Source organism: Malania oleifera, chromosome 3 (genome assembly GCF_029873635.1).
Source record: "Malania oleifera isolate guangnan ecotype guangnan chromosome 3, ASM2987363v1, whole genome shotgun sequence".
Classification (NCBI taxonomy): Eukaryota; Viridiplantae; Streptophyta; class Magnoliopsida; order Santalales; family Ximeniaceae; genus Malania; species Malania oleifera.
The window spans coordinates 15,997,951-16,019,234 of record NC_080419.1 but is presented as its reverse complement, the minus strand read 5'-3'; the positions used below and the strand labels follow the sequence as shown (position 1 = coordinate 16,019,234).

Below are 21,284 nucleotides of genomic sequence, written 5' to 3'. Positions count from 1 at the left end.
AAATATACCCTTTTCTTTTTTTTTTTTCTATTCCCCAATAATGCTATAAAAACCTTGAGCTCTCAAAGCTCGATCTTGAGGAAATCTTGAAAAAAATAAATTCATATTCAGGTGAGACACATCTCAGTAAGGGAAGAAACAATATATTAAAACAGTGTGTAGCCAACATGAGTTTATAATCAACATAATATTTAACATTTAAAAATCGTTAACACAATTTAACAAAATCATTCTCTGATCCTATTCAAATACATGCAAATGTTTAACCCACGAGATTACCCGAGGATAGAGGTGATTACCCACCCATACAAGTAGCACCCCTCTGCTCTGATATTTAGGCAACCTAAAGGTCGCAGTTAAAGCATACCATGGCACTCACCTTACTCAGTAAGACCTCAAGTGATAAATTGATCTCGTACTCACACAATTCATACAAAAGTTTAACGGCGAAGGCCCTAAGGATATGGAAATCTACCCGTCCATACAAGTAGGTTCCTTCTGCCCTAGTACGTTATGCGGCTACTGCCACATCTGTAGCTACTAGTGCACTCACCTTACTCAGCAAGCCCTTAGGCGAAAGGTACGCCTCACCCAATCGTAACATGTTCTACGTACATTCATACTTCTAATATCATAATATATCATTCTTTCTATCATTATTCAATCATACACATATGTTCATATTCATAGTTTAACATTGCGTTGCATTTCACTTTAAGTGACTCTTTCCCATTTGTATCATTCACGTTTCACATTTGATTTCATTGCATTGTCATTCCATTATCATTTCATTGCATAACATTTTATTTTCATTCCTTCGTACTACAGCTACTCTTTAGCCATCATCAGTTAGTCCACATAGAAATGCGCTAGAATCTAACACAGCTCCTTTTAGCTGTCATCAGTTAGTCCATATAGAAATGAGCTAGATCTACTAACATAACTGTCTTTCAGTTGTCTTACATTTACATGGTTGCATTTAACATACACAGGTAACATTGTCCATATCACATTTTATTCTCATTGCTTTACTTACTTAACCTACATCTCGTACATTTAACATATATTTGCACAAAATCTCATGTCACACAATTTAGTAATAAAATTCATACAATGCCTGTAAAATAAGCCAACCAACGTTTAACGTTTATATACTGAAAATACCTTTCATTCCTTACATAATTACATTGAAAATATTTTTCAACTTTCATCCGTTCATTTTCGTATATACATATCTAATAAACAGCCCTAAACTTAAAAATATATATAATTTAAATGGCTGGCATTTTACCCATACTGAAACATATACACATACATATAACATAATTTATTTTTCCATTAAATTCATAAAACTTCTGATTTAATATATATTTTTCCACTTACCTAGTTTCTTGAACTACGCCAACAGGGGCTTCGAAAAATACCTACGGCACTCACCCGGACCCTAAATCAAAAATTCATAACTCCAATAAATTATCCCTGAATAAAATATTATTTAAATATTTTCTAGGGCCATAATTCCTAAATAAATAAATATACCCTTAAATTTAGCCAAATTACCAAATTTCCCAAATCCCACTCTCGCTTTGAAGTTGGGTCTAGAAAATCTCAATTGAAAAATTACCTACGCCAAAATGATGATATCGATGACTAGGACTCGGTGGTGGTGCCTGATCATCGATTTAACAGCAGATTTAACTAAAAATTGAGAAATTGGGAAAAAATTATCTTTCTCTAGGAACAGTGCCTAAGTCATTCCCATGAAAAATCTGTTCTAGTAGAAATGTCGGCAGAGGAACCAGGAATCCAACGGCACCTTCCGTTTCCCGATCCGCTGCAAACTCGTCGAGAAATTGAGATAAAGAGAGAGACGGAGACGGACGCTCGCAGAGAGTAGCTGGAGAAATGCAGAGAGAGAAGGAGACGGAAGCTACTGGACTTCAGGCTTCTTTAATCTTCTTTTATCCTTTTTTTTTTTTTTTTCCTTTTTTTAACTTACTTAACTTAACTTATATATATATCTTTAATCTTCTTTTATCCTTTTTTTTTTCTTTCTTTTAACTTACTTAACTTACCTTATATATATATATATATATATTAAATGTTATTAAATTAAATAAATAAATAAATAGTAAAAATAATTGGAATAAAGATATATATATATATATATTTATATATCTTTATTCCAATTTTTTTTACTATTTATTTATTTATTTAATTTAATAACATTTAATTAATTCATTAATTAATTAATACTTTTTTTCATACTATTTATTTTTATTTTTTTATTTAATACATTAATTTAATAGTGTTTAATCAATTAATTAATTAATAATTTTTAATTAAATTTTTTTTTATTTTTTTTCTAGTTATTACAGTTCTAGACATGCATGGGTTCGAGGTAATTTAGGGAATGGACTGGCTAACTACCCACTAGGCCAGTATTGATTACTATTAGAAAGAGATAGTATTCAGACCTCTAGGAGAGAAGGAGTACAGATTTGTGGGGACATGCGTGCGCACCCCACCACAGATATTATTAGTCATTCAGGCGAGGAGATTGCTTATGGAGGGATGCTAGGGGTACCTAGCCTATGTAAAGGAAGCATCGAAAGGAGAATTAAAGTTTGAAGATATCCCGATAGTGAGGGACTTTCTTGAAGTGTTTCCAAAGGATTTTTCGGGACCCTCATGATCGTGAGGTAGAGTTTGCTATCGACCTATCTCCGGGAACAGAGCCAATTTATAAAGCACCGTACAGAATGGCATTAGCGGAATTGAAAGCGTTGAAAGAATAGATACAGGAATTGTTAGACAGGGGTTTATTAGGCTCAGCGTGTTACCTTGAGGGGCATCAGTATTGTATGGAAAAAGAAAGATGGGTCGATGAGAATGTGCATCAACTACGGAGAAATAAATAAATAGACAATTAAGAATAAATACCTACTTCCTCACATTGATGATTTGTTTGACCATCTTCAGGGGACACAAATTTTTTCCAAGAATGATCTACAATCCAGGTACCATCAAGTGAAAGTCAAGGCAAAGAATGTTCCGAAAATAGCGTTCCAAACTCGGTATGACCATTATAAATTCCTAGTTATGCCGTTCAAACTAACAAATGCTCCTGCTGTGTTTATGGACATGATGAATAGGGTTTTCCATTAGTACCTAGATCAGTTTGTTGTGGTTTTTATTGATGACATTTTGGTGTATTCAAAGAGCATGAGGATCATTTGAGAAAAGTTTTACAAGTGCTGAGAGAAAGGAGGTTTTATGCGAAATTCAAGAAGTGTGAGTTCTGGTTGAAGCAAGTCACTTTCCTCAAACATGTGGTATCCAAGGGTGGCATCTCTATGGATCCGAGAAAGATTAAGGTGATAGTGGACTAGAAAAGACTGAAAAATGTGCAGGAAGTCAGAAGTTTCTTGGGACTAACAGAATATTATCACCGATTTGAAGAAGGCTTCTCTAAATTGTTAGGTCCTTTGACAAAATTGACCAGGAAAGGTATGAAGTTTGAGTGGACCGATGAATGCGAACAGAGTTTTCAGGAGTTAAAGCAACGACTCATCACTGCACTGGTTCTAGAAATTCCTTCGGGAGAAGAAGGCTTTGTAATTTACAGTGATGCGTCACACAAAAGACTCGGCTGTGTGCTGATACAACAAAGGAAGGTTGTGGCTTGTGCTTCACAACAGCTCAAAAAGTATGAAAAGAATTACCCTACCCATGATCTGTAGTTAGCAGCGATGGTTTATGCATTGAAAATTTGGAGACATTATTTATATGGGGGTAGGTGTGAGATGTTCACAAATCATAAGAGCCTGAAATACTTCTTCACACAGAAAGAATTAAATGTGAGGCAGAGGAGGTGGCTGGCTTTAATTAAAGATTATGATTGCACCATCAATTACCACCCAGGAAAAGCTAATGTGGTAGTTGATGCTTTGAGTAGGAAATCAGTGGATTCATCAGTATCAGCAATGGTGACTCAGCATCCGATCTAGATGGATTTAGAAAGGTTTGGTGTAGAGTTGGTAAAGGGAAATCACCAGGACCTCATTGCTAATCTAGTACTTCAGCCCACCTTATAGGAAAAAATTAAAGCTGCTCAGATGTAAGATGTGGAATTAGTAAAGATTTTGGATAAAGTGCAGAATGGTCAGAAAACAGAGTGTTGACTTTTGAGTCTGATCCCTATTTTGATGCTGACAAAACACATGTATCTTATGTGTACATTTAGTGTGTGAATAGGTCTACATGTTAGCACAGATATAAGATACAGGAGAAGTGGAAGTCAAGACAGAACTTAAAGCCTACATACAACTTGGCACATTCCATGAAGAGAAGAGTAAAAGAGGAATATGTTTATTTCTTGTTGTATTGCATTTAATTTTTATATCTTTGGTTTGTAATAATGCATACATCTTGCATGATATGTTTTAAATGCTCAGATGACCGTAAATTGACCATAGGGAACCAAATGACCATAGGGCACGCTGGATTTTTGGGACAAATTTAAAAGCCCAAAGACCTTAGTCTGACCATAGGTCCCAATATATTGAATGAAAAAACCCCCATATATCTTAGATGTAATATCCATATGAGTAGAGGTGACTTCAAAAGAAGGTTAGAAATCAAATGTGCAAATTTCACGTGTTCGGTCGACCAAACCTGAACACACTGAGAACCTTCGGTCAATAGAACACCTAGGGTCAAAAAGTTGGCCACTTGGTTGACTGACCTAAAAATGAACGTCAATGCCCCGGTCGACCGAACTGGAACGTGGGAATCTCCCAATGCCCTGGTCGACCGAACCTTTAGGCATAAAATGGCCTGATCGACAGAACATGCAAGTTTGGTCCCCCGTACTTGGCCTAGTCGACTGAACCGTGGAGGCTCAAAAGTCGCCTCAAGTCTGGTCGACCATCACTGAAGTTCAAAAACATCTTGGTCGACTGAACTGAGCAACCTAGTCGACCAAACCTCAAAAGTGGTCGACCAAACCTCTCAGGTTGGGGTATTTTTAAATGCTAAAATGATTTTAAAATTTAATTAAACTTTTCTAATAATACCTAGTGTGTCCCCAACGGTCAAAAAATTCTCAAACTCTATTTATACCCCTTCAAAAGCCAAGATTAGCAAATAATAATGGCTTGAAGGACCCAAGATGTACTATGGGGGATCACTCTGATGCCTAAGTTAGGGAATGAGAGGTTCAAATTGCAATAGTAAATGAAGAGTGATTAAGAATGAGATCCTTACCTCCTCCTAAGATCCCCTTTTTATTGTGGTGAAGGCAGACTCCCTTTCAACTTGTCATTTATGAGCATGTCATTACGCTTTGAGGGGTTATGGATGACTTTTCATTATGCTTAGGTCGGTTATAGTGACTCGCCATTATGCTTAAGGGGTTATGGGTGACTCAAGGCAGTTATATATGTAGGGTATCAATAGTAGCTCTTATAACTGTATTGGGGGTTATATATGGATAACCTGAAGGTGGTCATGTGAAATAGCAAATGTTGTCCAATGTTGGCCTTACATGTAGAGACCTGGGAAAATAAAATAATAAAGGAAATGGGAAAAAGAAGTGTTTGGGCCGGTTAAGGAGAAAACTAGCGACGATTTTCTGGAGGAAACATAAAATCGGCGATGATTTTGGATTTACCACGGAACAGTAACAGGTAAACAATGAAAAGCGGGCCGGCTAAACAGAAAATCAGCGACGATTTTCTGAAAGGTAGAGAAAACTGGCGATGGTTTTCTCGGCAGTACTGAAAGTTATAAAGGAAACCAAGAGTTCAAATGTAAACATAAAAAAAATAAACACACACTCTCTCTCTCACTAAAAACCCTACGGCCCTTCCTCCATTTTTCTTCGATTTTCACTCCAATTAAGCCCAAATTGAAGATTAGGAACCACACTGGGTTCTTGGGAAGATTCTCTGCAACCTACGCGGAGTAGATTTTCAGCTTGAGGTTCCGGGGCGCCATCTCAACATCAGGGTAAGTAGGGTATTTTTAAGTTTTATCATTAATATGGAGAATATAGGGCCTAAGGAATGATAAAAAAACATTTTACTGAGATTTGAGTTGATAAACTCGGATTTTTGAATTAGGGTTCAGGTGAGTACAACGGACATCGTTTGGGGTCTTTGCGGGAGTGATTTAGGAAACCAGGTAAGAGGAATTAATTATAGTAGGTTTTTATTAATTTTAAACCAGTTAATTCGAGTATACAAAAATATATACATATTTAGGTACGATTTATCTGAATGGCTAGACATTTGGAAAAATGATGACTGTTGTTATATATAATATATATATATATATATGGGATAAAATTGTGTGGCAGAAATACAATTTTAATAATTTAATTGGCTATTGTGAGTATTGAATGATGAAATATACTATCGGATTGTGAACATTGGCTAGTTGTGAGTACAATTTATTTTTGTATAGAGATTGGTTGTGACTACTTGCTACCTGAGATTACTTTGTGATGAACAATGTGATGTGTGTGTAAGGGTCATTTTGTGTGGTTATTCGTGTGTATCACAATATAATGTTGGCAAACCTGAGGAATTCGTTATATTGCCTAGATATAATCACGATATACGTTGGCAGGCCTGAGGAGTTCATATATTGTCATTATATTGGGGTAGAGCATTAGCAAGCCTAAGGAGATTGTTCTACTGATATACTACGAGTAGGTCATGGGGATTGGTACTGGTGATTAGTGGTGTCTGTGTGAGCCACGTGTTGTAGAAGCCGGAGTGGTGCCTGTGTGGGCCACGTTATATCCTGTGTGGACCGGGTATCCAATGTGGATGTAAGTCTTGTGTGGACCGGGTATCCTGTGTGGATGAGAGTCCTGTGTGGACCGGGTACCCTATGTGAATGAGAGTCTTGTGTGGACTGTGTATTCTGCGTGGATGTGAGTCCTATGTGGACGGTGTTCCCTTTTGTGGATAGTTTTTGTGGAATGTGATCTGATAAGATAAACGGTATATGAATTTAACAATATGTATATTTATGGCAAAGTAAAACTTTCTGCCAAGAGCTTGCTGAGAAAGGCGAGTGCCCTGGTAATTTTTAGTTTGATACCAAAGCAGAGGGAAACTACTTGTATGAGCGGGTAATCTTCCCTATTCTTGGAGACTTTGCCTATATACATAGCCCGAGAGCTTACTAAGTAAGGTGAGTGCCCTAATATTAGTATTAGAGCAGAGGGAAGCTACTTGTATGGGCGGGTAATCTTCCCTATTCTCGGGAATTATTACTAAAAATAATTATGTATGTGTGTATGATATCAAATGCCAGTGATGTTATTAATGATGTGTTTTTTTAGCTGCTAATGATAGTGAATTACAAATGATTATATATTTTGTGTTATTTAAACACTTTGCCACAAAATGCTATGATTTATTCTTCATTATTGAGATGTGTCTCACCATAGTGGATGATTATATTTTCAAGTCCATCAGGCGATCGAGCTTAGAGCTCTGGATAGGGTAGAAATTTTGATAAATTTTGGGGTGTTTGTAATAACAGTTTATGTATAGTTTATGTTTTTTTTAAATACTGGGTTGTAATATAAACTCATAGATGCTGTTGCTTTTGGGTGTTATAGATAGACTCTAGTATTTAATTTGAGGTTGTTTATTTTATTCCCGCTATATGATTTTGGTGTGTGGTATCAGAAATAGGTGAATGAAACACGTAACCTCCGAACCCCACTTGGTGGGTTCGGGGCATTACAAGTTGGTATCAGAGCCTAATGATTCTGCAAACTTTAAGAAATGATTAATACCAGAGTATAGGTTCGAGTTAGGATAAGGACAAGAGTGGGTAGGTTAGGTGGAATAGTGGTTTGGAAACTTGGAGGTGAAGATCCTTTGATGGTCTTCTATATTTTTTCAGGAATTACGATTTCTGGAAAACTATGGTAAATCCATTAATGGTTTCATTTCTAGGTTGAGAGACTGGAATTTGGGCACATAAATCGGAACGTTAGGTCGGTTGAGTATGGTTATCGTGACGATGATACGGCTTTGTGGTAAGATGGTATGAACGAATCGTAGATTAGAACCTCTATGTTAAAGTAGCTTTTCGTTTTAAATTTGTTTCAATTATGATAAATGAGGATATTCTAAACTTGTTTCTATCCTATCTTCAGGATGGATCCTAGGGGGAAGAACGTTGATATCGAAGGAGATAAATATGTGGATACCTCCAGTGACTATGACGTTGATGTCTCGGCGGGGTTGCGTAGCATAGCACGTCAGGCTAAGAAGGAAGCTCGGAGAGGGCAGGGTTAGCCACTGGCAAATGGGGGCTACACTTTTCAGCAGGTCACCCGGACTAGTTTGTCGGCTTTTGAAGGAGGTGCAGAACTGATCATAGCTGAGGACTGGATTTAGGATATGGAAAAGCTTCTGATTGTTCTGCACTGTATTGAGGAGCAAAAGGTACAATATGCCACCTTTAAATTGGTGGGGTAAGCAAAGAGGTAGTGGAGGTCGGAAAAGCTAGTAGAGGAGTAGTGTCCAAGGTATACATCTATTACCTGGAGTCGTTTCAGGGAGGTCTTCTTCGGCAGATACTTCCCAGTTGCCACCCGAGAGGCGAAAGCAGAGGAGTTTCTACATCTGACCCAGAGGTCCATGACTATGCAAGAGTATGTGGCCAAGTTTGTGGAGTTATCTCATTTCGCTCCACACATGCTCCCGGATGAGCCACTGAAAGCCTGGATGTTTGAGAGAGGACTGAGGCAAGCGATACGTGCTCAGGTGGTGGCATTGTTGACTCAGAGTTTCTTTGAGTTGGTGGGCAGGGCCATGGCGGTTGAGACCAGCATATAGGAGAGTGAGGAAAAAGCGAAATAGAAGAAAAGATCCATACCTCTCAGCTCACATACTGATGTCCGACAGGATTCTTGGAGGGGAGATCGAGACGCTGGGGGTCAGAGGTCGGATAGGGCTGATCAAAACTACCGGGAGAATTCATCCCGCCCCCTTTGTGCCAGATGTAATCAGAGGCATTGGGGGGAATGCCGGGGTGGAAATACCGTGTGTTATAGGTGTGGCAGACATGGCCACATAGCTCGTGATTTTCGTGCTCCACCAGGCAATGCACCCGCTCCTGATCAGATAGGAGGAACAACCTAGTGCCTCGTGGTGGCGGAGGCCCGACGTGTGTTTTTATGCTTGGAACGACTGAGAGGGACAATGCTAGAGGTGCAAGTAATATATTTATGATTGCATAAGTGGTAGTCTTGATTGATTTTAAGTGATTTGATGGTTTATATGTTAGCATAAATTGAACTGTGTAAACCTGGTTAATTAGCTTTTAAGATGTGAAAAATGACGGATTAACGAATTTCAAGGATGAAATTTTATAAGGAGGGGAGAATGTAGTGAACCGAGAAAATAAAATAATAAAATAAATGGGAAAAAGAAGTTTTTGGGCCGATTAAGGAGAAAACCGGCGACGATTTTCTAGAGGAAACAGAAAATCAGCGATGGTTTTGGATTTACCACGGAACGGTAACAGGTAAACGGTGAAAATCGGGTTGGTTAAATAGAAAACCGACGATGGTTTTCTAAGAGATAGAGAAAACCGACGACAGTTTTCTTAACACTACTGAAAGTTATAAAGAAAACCGAGAGTTCAATTGTAAACATAAAAAAAATAAACACACACTCTCTTTCTCTCTCATTAAAAACCCTACGGCCGTTCCTCCATTTTTCTTCGATCTTCACTCCGATTAAGCCCGAATGGACAATTAGGAACCACCACAGAGTTCCTGAGAAGATTCTTTGCAACCTATGTAGATCAGATTTTCAGTTTGAGGTTCTAGGGCACCATCCCAAAATCAGGGTAAGTAGGGTATTTTTAAGTTTTATGATTAATATGGAATATATATGGCCTATGGAATGATAAAATAACATTTTACTGAGATTTGAGTTGATAAACTCGGATTTTTGAATTAGGGTTCGGGTGAGTGCCGTAGACATCGTCTGGGGTCTTTGCGGGTGTGATTTAGGAAACCAGGTAAGGGGAATTAATTATAGTAGGTTTTTATTAATTTTAAATCGGTTAATTCGAGTATACAAAAATATATACATATTTAGGTACGATTTATCTAAACGACTAGGCATTTGGAAAAATGATAACTTTTGTTATATAATATATATATATATATATATATATGGGATAAAATTGTGTGGCAGAAATACAATTTTCATAATTTAATTGGCTATTGTGAGTATTGAATAATGAAATATATTGTTGGATTGTGAACATGGGCTAGTTACGAGTACAGTTTATTTGTGAATAAAGATTGGTTGTCAATACTGGCTGCCTAAGATTACTTTGTGATGAATAATGTGATATGTGTGTATAGGTCATTTTGTGTGGTTATTCATGTGTATCACAATATAATGTTGGCAGGCCTGAGGAGTTCATATATTGTGATTATATTGGGGTAGAGTATTGGCAAACCTGAGGAGGTTGTTCTACTGATATACTACGGGTAGTTCATGGGGATTGGTACTGGTGATTCGTGGTGTCTGTGTGAGCCACATGTTGTAGAATATGGAGTGGTTCCTGTGTGGGCCACGTTATATCCTGTTTAGATGTGAGTCCTGTGTGGACCGAGTATCCTGTGTGGATGTGAGTCCTGTGTGGACCGAGTATCCTGTGTGGATGAGAGTCTTGTGTGGACCGTGTATTCTGTGTGGATGTGAGTCTTGTGTGGACGGTGTTCTCCTATGTTGATAGTTTGTGTGAAATGTGATCTAATAAGATAAATGGTATATGAATTTAATTATATGTATATTCATGGTAAAGTAAAACTTTCTGTCAAGAGCTTGCTGAGAAAGGCGAGTGCCCTGGTGATTTTCAGTTTGATACTAGAGCAGAGGAAGCTACTTGTATAGGCGGGTAATCTTCTTCCCTATTCTTGGAGACTTTGCCTATGTACATAGCTCGAGAGCTTACTGAGTGAGGTGAGTGCCTTAGTATTAATATTAGAGCAAAAGGAAACTACTTGTATGGGCGGGCAATCTTCCTTATTCTTAGGAATTATCACTAAAAATAATTATGTATGTGTGTATGATATCAGATGCCAGTGATGTTATTAATGATGTGTTTTCTCAACTACTATTGATAGTGAATTACAAATGATTATATGTTTTGTGTTATTTAAACACTCTACCACACACTGCTATGATTTATTTTTCCTTACTGAGATGTGTCTCACCCTAGTGGATGATTATATTTTTCAGGTCCATCAGGCGATCGAGCTTAGAGCTTAGGTCAGGGTAGAAATTTTGATAAATTTTAGGGTGCTTGTAATAACAGTTTATGTTTTTTTTTTTTAAATACTAGGTTGTAATATAAACAGATAGATGATGTTGCTTTTGGGTGTTATAGATAGACTCTGGTATTTAATTTGAGGTTGTTTATTTTATTTCCATTGCATGATTGTGATGTATGGTATCAGAAACAGGTGAATGAAACACATAACCTCCGGGCCCCACTTGGTGGGTTTCGGGACATTACATTACAACTATCTGCCCTTATGGGTATACCTGTCAATTTTTGGTGTACTAATTTTGGGTGGCTCACTTCTAATTTGTCTATATATGGTTTGGATTATGTCACTTTTATATTATTGAGCTGTGATTTGTATTCGAAAAGGTTATTCATTTGAAATCTATAAGTTTTATTGGCCTTAAAAGGCTTAATATCCTATTTTGATGCTAACAAAAAAATGGATCTTAACATGCTATGTTAAGTGACGTATTTTCAAGACTAAATAAAGAATGCAAGGTTAAAGAGTTCATGAGAGCTTGTACCTCAGATAAGGGAGGTTATATCAAGCTTGAAGCATGGATTTAAAGTTTAAAGCCTGCAGATCGTGAGAGCATTGATATTAAATAAAAGAATGAAAGCCCAAGTGATCAACATGGAAAGCTCAAAGAAAGATGAAACAAGTATAAAGGTCTCAAAGAATTCAAGAATTGAAAAAGTTTAGGAAAATTCATGTAAGTACTTCAAAGAATTTCAATATGAATGCATGAAGCTCTTAGTTAAATTTACTGGACCTAGATACCTTTGAAAATACTTAGAAAATATTTTTAGAAGGTCAAAAATTGTTTCAAAAAGGATAGAATCAGTTTTGGAATGAAAAGCACCAAAAAGAGGATTTCTCAAATGTTGTCAATTTTTATACATCTTCATTGATGCACATTTTTATCCATCAAAAAATATTTATTTTAAAATGTATTCAACATGAAAGTTTTAGGATTTTCTCTTAGCTTTCATTTTACACCAAGATCATTAAATTTGGAGTTATACAGAGAAAGTTATGACCAAAATACTGAAAGCTACTCGAAACTAACAGCATGACAGACGATTGTCAGAGCAAAATGAGATGTCTGTGTGGCTTTGGATAGACGACTGCCACCTTTTTGCCCCTTTGTTTTAACTAGATAGATGACTGTCCAAAATGGACAGTCTACTGTCACGCGGCTATTATGAATTTTTTCATAACGGTCAAATTTTTAAAAAAGGTTGTGTGGGACTCAAAACTTATGGAAACTTAGAGGATACTTCAACTCACTTGGGGATCAAGTTATACACTTTTTAAAGTCTATAAATAAGCCTCAAAGATCATTGAATCAACACAACAAAGAATTCAAATTCTGAAAAAATTCAAAGTCTCTCTCAAATTGCTCTCAAATTCTCAAGGCTCTCTTTTGCTTCCAAGCTCACATATTGTGCACGAATTCAACTGAGTTTTAGCTATTCTTCTTCCACCGGAATTGTGCTACAAATTCTAAATATTTCAGTAATTGAAAGAATTAATCGGTGATATACTTCCTTGAGCTTCAAGTTAATTTCCATATTGTGATTTACTTTGAAATATATTAGTTGTGCTGTAATTGGTGTACTAACCAGCTCTTTGAGGAGCAAGTTCTTTGTACACATCTATTTGATCTTTATCTTGTAGATTGACGATTCCAAGGGTTGTTTGGATCGTTGGCTAAGTAAGGGGATATTACTTAGAGAGGCGGGCTCTAACTTAGTTAAGGAGTGTGGACGAGGGGATATCGTTGGAGAAGGCGGGCTCTAGCCTCAACTAATGAGTGTTGTAAAGGTTTGTTCCGCCCGTTAAAAGAACAGGTTTAGTGAATCTTTTGGTGGTTAACCAAAGGCGAGGACGTAGGCTGGGTATAAGCCAAACCTCGTAAAAATCTCCATCTCACTCTCACTCTCTCTTTCCCTACTCTTTATTTTCAGTACATATTTAAATTGCGTGGAGGGTTTAAATTTGAAATCATATAAACTATGCATATTTGGAAATCAAGTAAACTTAAAGTTTAATTTTGATTTGGGTTGCGGAAACCAAAAGGGAGTACGTTGGTTAAACCATATCATGCGAAAACCATACGAGAGTACGTTTCTTGGTTAAACACTCAAAGATAAATTAACTGAAAGTTTATTTGAGTTTTGAATATTTGGAAAGAGTCATTGAATGTTGTATTGAACATCATATTAAGCAAATCCATATATACAGGGCTTGATTCAAATTTATTTCTAGGGCTGACAACAAAAGCTTTATTGTGTTTATGAAAGGATTGTTGAATATTAAATTACATTCTTCACAAGGTTTTCAAATTCATAATCACAGGGCTTATATAAACAAACAAATTATCTCAAGATCTTATATTACCAAAGTGCTGAATACTTTATATCTTGGTTTGGTTGTTTGTTGTTTAACTTGTACATGGCAAATAAATTGATTGTTTGGCTTGAAGATTGTGTTTAATTGCTTGATTGTTTGCTTTCTAATTATAGTTGATTGGTTTGGTTGAATGATTGGATGTTTATATGGTTAAGGATAAAATAAAGAAACTAAGTTCTTAAATGCTTAACAAATTAAACAAACAAGTTAGAAATTGGTTAAAAGAAATAAAATAAGTTTAAGAATTCTAAAAAGGAATTAAAAGAAATTTTTTAAAAGTCCAACTCACCCCCCCCCCCCCTCCTCTCTTGGGAAGCTATTCCTAATCTTCAAGTTTCATATGAAGGACCTATGCACGAAACCATCCCAATTGAAAAAGATCAAGTGGTGTGTTAAGAGGTGTGCAGGGAGTCTTTTGCCATGTGGTACAATATTTTGAATCAAAGTGTAATGTCATTATGTTATTGAACAAGGGTATTTTGGGCATCACATGAAGAATATATATACACATAACATACTTGTAGCATTGAAATCCTAAGGTAGTTCTTGTTGATGATATAATTATTGGAGGTCTTGCAGTGACTTTATGCATGTAGGCACACACTACAAAAAAACTTATTTTTAGTGACGAAAGTGTTAGTGATGGTTTGAATTTTGTCACTAAAAGTGTCATATTAATGACAGTTTTTAAAAACCGTCATTACTAGTGTAAGTATTAGTGACGGTTTTGACAAATGTCACTAATATAGCAATATTAGTGACTGTTTTAAAACCGTCGTCACAAATATTTTGTCACTAAAAATTAATTTTCCCGCTCAAACTATCGCGTGAAACCACTTTTCTCGCGAAAACTATCCTAGAAAAATATTAGCGACATTTTTTAAGGTAATAGTGATGATTTCAATGCGTCACTAAAAGACACTTATTAGTCACGGTTAGTTAACCGTCACTAATAGTATTGTATTAGTAGACAAAGTCAACAATATTAGTGACGGTTCATAGAAACCGTCACTAATAATGCATTATTAGTAACGGTTGTTTTAAACCATTACTAATAGTCTATTATTAGTGACGAATTTTCTAAACCAACACTAATAGTATTTTTTATTTAAAAAATATATAAATAATTTATTTAACTATATTAATGACGGTTTAAAAAATCGTCACTAATACTCTGTTATTAGTCACGGTTTATGAAAACAGTCATTAATAGTCTATTATTAGCAACGATTTACGAAAATCGTCACTAATAGTGTTTTTTATTTAAAAAATATAAAAAAATTTATTTAACTATATTAGTGACGGTTTAGGAAAACCGTCACTAATACTTTGTTATTAGACACGGTTTATGAAAATCGTCATTGATAGTGTTTTTTATTTAAAAATATAAAAAGAATTTATTTAACTATATTAGTGACGGTTTCGGAAAACCGTCACTAATAGTCTATTATTAGCGACGGTTTATGAAAACCGTCACTAATAGTTTATTTTAAAAATATAAAAATAATTTATTTAACTATATTAGTGGCGGTTTATGAAAATTGTCACTAATAGTCTATTATTAGAGACGGTTTATGACAATCGTCACTAATAGTGTTTTTTATTAATTTTTTTTTAAAAGATCCTCTTTAAAAATTTTAAAAATCAATAGTTTGGTTAAATGTGTAGAATATTTTTTAAAAAAAAATTTTATTTATAGATTTCAATATAATTACAAAAAAGATAACTTGTTTCCAATTTTTTAAAAATTATATAAAACAAATTTTGAAATCATTTATTTTGGAGTTTGGATTTGAATTTATGTATTAGAAAAAACTTTACATATGGTCAATATAATTAAAATCCAAAATGTGAACTTCATTGTCCCATTCACAATATAAGAGTTAGAAATCTATAAAATAATTAAAAAATATTTTCTAAATCTTATATATAAATTTGAAAATTTTGAAATAAAAACTATTTTCAACAACTAAAAAATGAAAAAAAAAAATTCCAGAAGCATATAGTGTGAAAATTATTTATTGTTATTTATTAATCTCATAAATGTTATAAAATGCAAAATTAGCTAGTTTATGTTTTTGTATATTCTTGAAAAACTAAAATGAAAAACAATTCAGAATGGATCAAGAACATCCAAGCAATTTTTCTAACTTGAATTTAGCTGGGAGAAGGTTGAATTCTTGTTTGTCTAGCCAAGATCATTCCAAGCTGGAGTTTCCATTAGGTACTACAACTAGTGGAAGAGTCATATGTTGACTCAAGCAAATGTAATATGTGTTTATGAAGATGAGTAATCCTAAGACTTCACCATCAGATCAAATAAGAATGCACAGGAAATGTTGAAATGCCTCTGCATCGAGGAATCTTAGCAATCCTAGTGAAGGACCTTCCAAGATCAAGGTAGAGCGGGTAAGTGAATGGAGCAATGAGGAGGAAGATTTCCCTCCGGATACGAATGTTCAACCCAATGCTAGGGTGACTCTAATGTGAAATCAAAAGTGCCACCAATGGTTTCACAAGAAAATGGTAAAAGCAGTTGTCATGACCCAGTCACATCAAGGAGTACTCTAAAACTGTCGCTAATATAAGACTACTAGTGACTATCTTGTTGGGAGAAACAACAATACTCAAACTCTCTCTTTGTGTGAGTTTGCAGGAAATTATAAAATAGAGCAATATATATATATATGCGGAAAATATATATCCAAACACCACAAGCACTAGAGACACAATTTTTACGTGGAAAACCTTCTCGATGTAAGAACGAAAAGTCACAGGACCGTAGTCCACTCAAACAATTCCACTATCAATAATTATGGGAATATATGAGTCTTCTCTAGTCTCAATTAGACGTATACAATCAGCAACTATCTTCAAGAAATAGAATTCATTGGCATAAATCAACTTTTACAAGAATTAAAGAAAGATCTCACCAAAACAGAGGTTATTATTCACGGGCTAAACAAAACAATAACAAATGCTCAGAATCCAATCTCCACCTTTCACAATGAAGATTCTCATGTTATGAACATCCCTATAAATTTTCAACTCAATTGGACCACAAATGCTCGTTGATCGAAGCAGTTGATTAATACTAGACAACTTTCTCTCTCTATGTCGGTGAAAAAAACTGAGGCTACAGTTCATGGGCTGAAAAATGACATCGAATGCTCAGAATCCAACCTCCACTATTCACAAAGAAGTTTCACGTGTCATGAACATACCTGTAAATTTTCAGCTTAATCAGACCACGAATGCTCGTTGATCCGAGTTGTTGATCAAGACTGGATAGCTTTCTCTCTCTATAGCAGTGAAAAAAAAAATTAGGCTACTGTTTATGGGCTGAAAACCAACACTGAATGCTCAGAATCCAATCTCCACCATTCATAATAAATTTTCACTTGTCATGAACATCCCTCTAAATTTTCACCTCAATCGGACCACGAATGCTTATTGATCAAAGGAGTTAATTAAGATTGGACAACTTTCTCTCTCTGTGGCGGAAGAAAAAACCAAGGCTACTGTTCATGGACTGAAAACCGACACTGAATGCTCACAATCAAATCTCCACCATTCACAATGAAGTTTCACATGTCATGAACATCCCTATAAATTTTCAGCTCAATCCGGACCATGAATGCTCATTGATCGGAGCAGTTAATCAAGATTGGACAGCTCTCTCTCTCTCTCTCTCTGTGGCAGCCGCGACTCTCTCTCCTTTTTCTTTTTTATTTTCTGATTAAGCACTACTCTTTGCAGCAGCAAAGGATAGGGTTTAACCCTATTCTCCCAAATAAGCCTCTCCACACATGGGCCTGTAATGGGTAAGTTTGGGTCATCCTCACTTAGGAGGGAAACCCAACCCAACCCAACATGTCTTTCTCTTTAAGCATTCTACTTAAGGACATGCTCTTCTTGTTGTATTTTATCTTCAACTTATCAAGATTCTTATTTGTGGTATACACACACTAGTTAGATTAGCCACAACATTATTTCTATCCTATTTTGCTTCCTGGGCAATATCAGCAACTATTCCTATTTATCCACTTCTACGAAGATAGTCTTCTCCTGGCCCATCTGAATTATAATCATCTTCACAAGCATCCCACCCATGCATAGATATTTGAACCAGGTTGTTTCTTTCGTGCATCCCATTCCTTTATAGTACTATGATAATGAACAGTTTCAAAAGATCTCTCAAACTCTATTACATTTAAAAAATCAGTCCAATAATTACAAAACTTCACCACAACTTCCCTAATCTATACACGGTCATTCCAAAGGTATCAACTCCAAAATGTTCATCACAACTCAATTGCTTAGTATTGTTCTTTAATTCTCCTTTTGCCTAAAATGTACTTCAATTTTTTACCCAGGGAATTATTAATATATGATCATAAGATTTAGGAGATCAACTAGGCAAAAACCTTATAGAATAATATTGTATAGGTAAATTTACTTGTGACATATTTGTTGATATCTGTTTAGAAGTTTGATGGTGTTTTACCATTTGCTGCATGCTCCTTGGACATCAATTTGTTATGTTTGGAATTTTGCTTACTGAATTTTTTGTCGCTTAAGCCAGTGGGGTTTGGGTGATGTTGTTATTGTCAAGGCTGCATTGCAGTAGTATGTTTTTACAAGACTGGTCATTGGTACAACATTTTAATGTTCGATTTTAAATGGCAGAGTATTAGTGACGGTTTTTCTAAACCATCACTAATAGTCTGTTATTAGTGACGCATTAGAAAAATCGTCACTAATAGTAAAAAAAAAAAATAGTCACTAACAGTGCATTATTAGTGACGGTTTAGAAAAATCGTCACTAATAATATGTTTTTAGTGACGGTTTAGAAAAATCGTCACTAATTGTATTTTTTATTTAAAAATATAAAAATTATTTATTTAACCATTAGTGATAATTTTTAAGAGTATTAGTGACAGTGTTAAAATAGTTACTAGTACTCTACCTGAGTAAAACCCTTGCATTCGTGCGAATTTCCCTTTTTTTCCAATCTCCCGCCTCAATCTCCTCTCCTTTCCCTCCTCCCTCCTTCTTTTCGGCCTATGCACGTCCTCTCCGACCATCCCCGCCGCTGCCGTTGCTTGCATGAGCTCCTCCTGCCGCTACCACTCGCCTGAAGTCGTTCCACCACCGTTTCCGCCGCAGCTCCCAGGTTCTTCTTCTTCTTCTTCTTCCTTTGTAAGCTGTGGATTCAGTGTGTGTGTGTGTGTCTGTGTCTGTGTCTGTGTGTGTGTATGTCTGGATGGGTGGATGACTATGTGTGGGTGTGAGTGTGTATGTGTGTGTGCGTGTGCGTGCGTGCGTGTGTGTGTGTGTGTGTGTGTGTGTGTGTGTGTGTATTGAATACTGCAAGAAGGAAGCTTGATGGTTTATGGTTGTGTAAGTTGCAAGGGAGGCGAATCCTATGAGTGTGGAGGCAGATCTATTGATCTGCAATACTTTTTTCTCTTTTTTTTTTTTTTTTTGTTAAAATCAATAGAAAAAAATATTTTTTATTTGTTTTATTTTTATATAATATGAGATTAAAAGCAGAAAAAAAAATATTTTCATGGATTTTCTGTATATTACAAAATTTAAAAGATAAAATGAAAAAAAAATTATTTTAATTTTTTAAATATTGTGAAATTCTAAAAAAATTAGTTTTGATTGTTAATTTTTTGTGCATATTACAAAAGTAAGGAATAAAAAAGAAAATAGGGAGAGGGGACATAAAGTTGGGATCTATAACACATGACATTTGCCTGTGGCAGTATAAAATGATGATGGTAGTTCCAGAGATTGTGGCGTGCTGGGTGGCCTTGTATCATTTTTTTAATAGGTTATCAGTTCTAAATTTTTTTTAAAATAACTAAAAAATCAAAAAGTATTTTCCTTTTATATAAAGTTTTGGACCTGTCATACTTTTATTTCCTCTTTCAAAAACTACAATCCTTTTTCTTTGGAAATTAGTTTAGTGTAATTGTAAATAATTTCATTTTGGGTTCTTTCCTTAAATTAGAATATTTTTCTTGCCCTATTAATGCATGATTTTTTTGTTAAGTTTATGATATAATTTGTAAATATTTAACATCTTGATCAAGTAGTTTTTAGGGTTAAGAATCACTTATAAAGCTTGAATAATAAGTTCCCTTCTCTCTCAAGGTTTATGCTCATGCAATTATGACCTTTTCATTTTTTTAAAAAAAATGAAACATTTTTTATCAATTTAATGACGAAACTCAAAAGTCAAGGTGGGGCAATATTTAAAGAAAGGTAACTCAATCTTAAAAATAAAGAACCAAACTCCATGTTTCATTGATGTTTGAATGTTCTAAAGTTATCATGGTATCATGTGTGCACGCATGTGAAGAAAGTAAAGATTTTTCATGCTTCAAAAGAAGCTAGACTTTGTTTTGTGGGGGGGGGGGGGGGGGGGGGGGGGGCGCGGGGGGTGAAATCCTAACATGCCTCGCCTTCATTTTTCTACAGGTTTTATGTATTGTTAAGATAAAAATGTAGCTAAGTTGGCACTAACTAATTTTTTTCGATATTTAACATTTCTTGAACACAAACAAGCTATTATAGTATATATATTGTATTGTGTCATATTAGATTATGATTTGAAAATTCTTTTGTGATTCATTAAGAAGCTCATTACTATGGAACTACAAAACTTAGTCAGTCAATTTCTCATTTCAAGGTTCTAATGCGATAGATCGAGCATATCTATTTTATTGTCCAATTAGAACCATATCATTGTACTAGTCATAATCAATGCAACATCCATATAATAAAATTACACGCACCTATTTAGACAAAAATATTAAAAATTAAACTTCCACTACATTATAATGTCATAGATCAAATCTCCTTTACATGTTCTTCTTCTTCTTTTTCTTCTTGTTCTTCTACAAACAATGGGTTTAGCATATGTGTGTGTGTGTGGGTGGGTGTGTGTGTGTGTGTGTATTGAATATCCCCTAAGATCCAAGGGGTTAAATGCCCTATCAAAATATTTGTGTTTAATACCCCTAAAAAATATAAATCTGGTCTCCCTTAATTAATGTCCTTTGAGCCATGTGTATCTTAAGATATTCAACTATATTAAAATAAAAAATATATATTAAGGAAAAGAAAGGAAAATATAAATGAATTTACTTTTTCATGTTTGGCTATTAAGGAAAGTAAGAAAGAGAATAAAAAATAAGTCAGTTAATAACAATTTTTTTTATTTTTCTTTAGTTTTAATCATACTAAAGCAAAAACAATTTTTAATAGTTTTTAAAATAAAAAAGAAAATGTACATGAAAACAAATTTTCTTCTTAATTATTTTATTTTTGTTTCATTTTCTCATACAAATCCTTAATCAAAAAGTCTTAATAAACGTCTGTTACTTAAATAAGGTTGAACTCAACTTCTCTACACTTGTTTTTTAGCATTGTTCAACTTATTTATATTCGTTTGTTGGTTGCTCTCTCATTTTGTTTATAATTTGATCGGCATATAACATTTTCTAT

The 21,284-nt window shown here is 35.0% G+C and overlaps 1 protein-coding gene across 1 annotated transcript; it reads left to right on the top strand.

Annotated features, from left to right (window-relative positions):
- Positions 1 to 8,432: 8,432 nt before the first annotated feature.
- LOC131151174 (uncharacterized) lies at positions 8,433 to 9,176 on the top strand. The gene is made up of 3 exons (XM_058102425.1): positions 8,433 to 8,506; positions 8,591 to 8,834; positions 8,940 to 9,176. The coding sequence occupies exons 1-3, from the start codon at positions 8,433 to 8,435 to the stop codon at positions 9,174 to 9,176; spliced, it is 555 nt and encodes a 184-aa protein (XP_057958408.1).
- Positions 9,177 to 21,284: the final 12,108 nt, after the last annotated feature.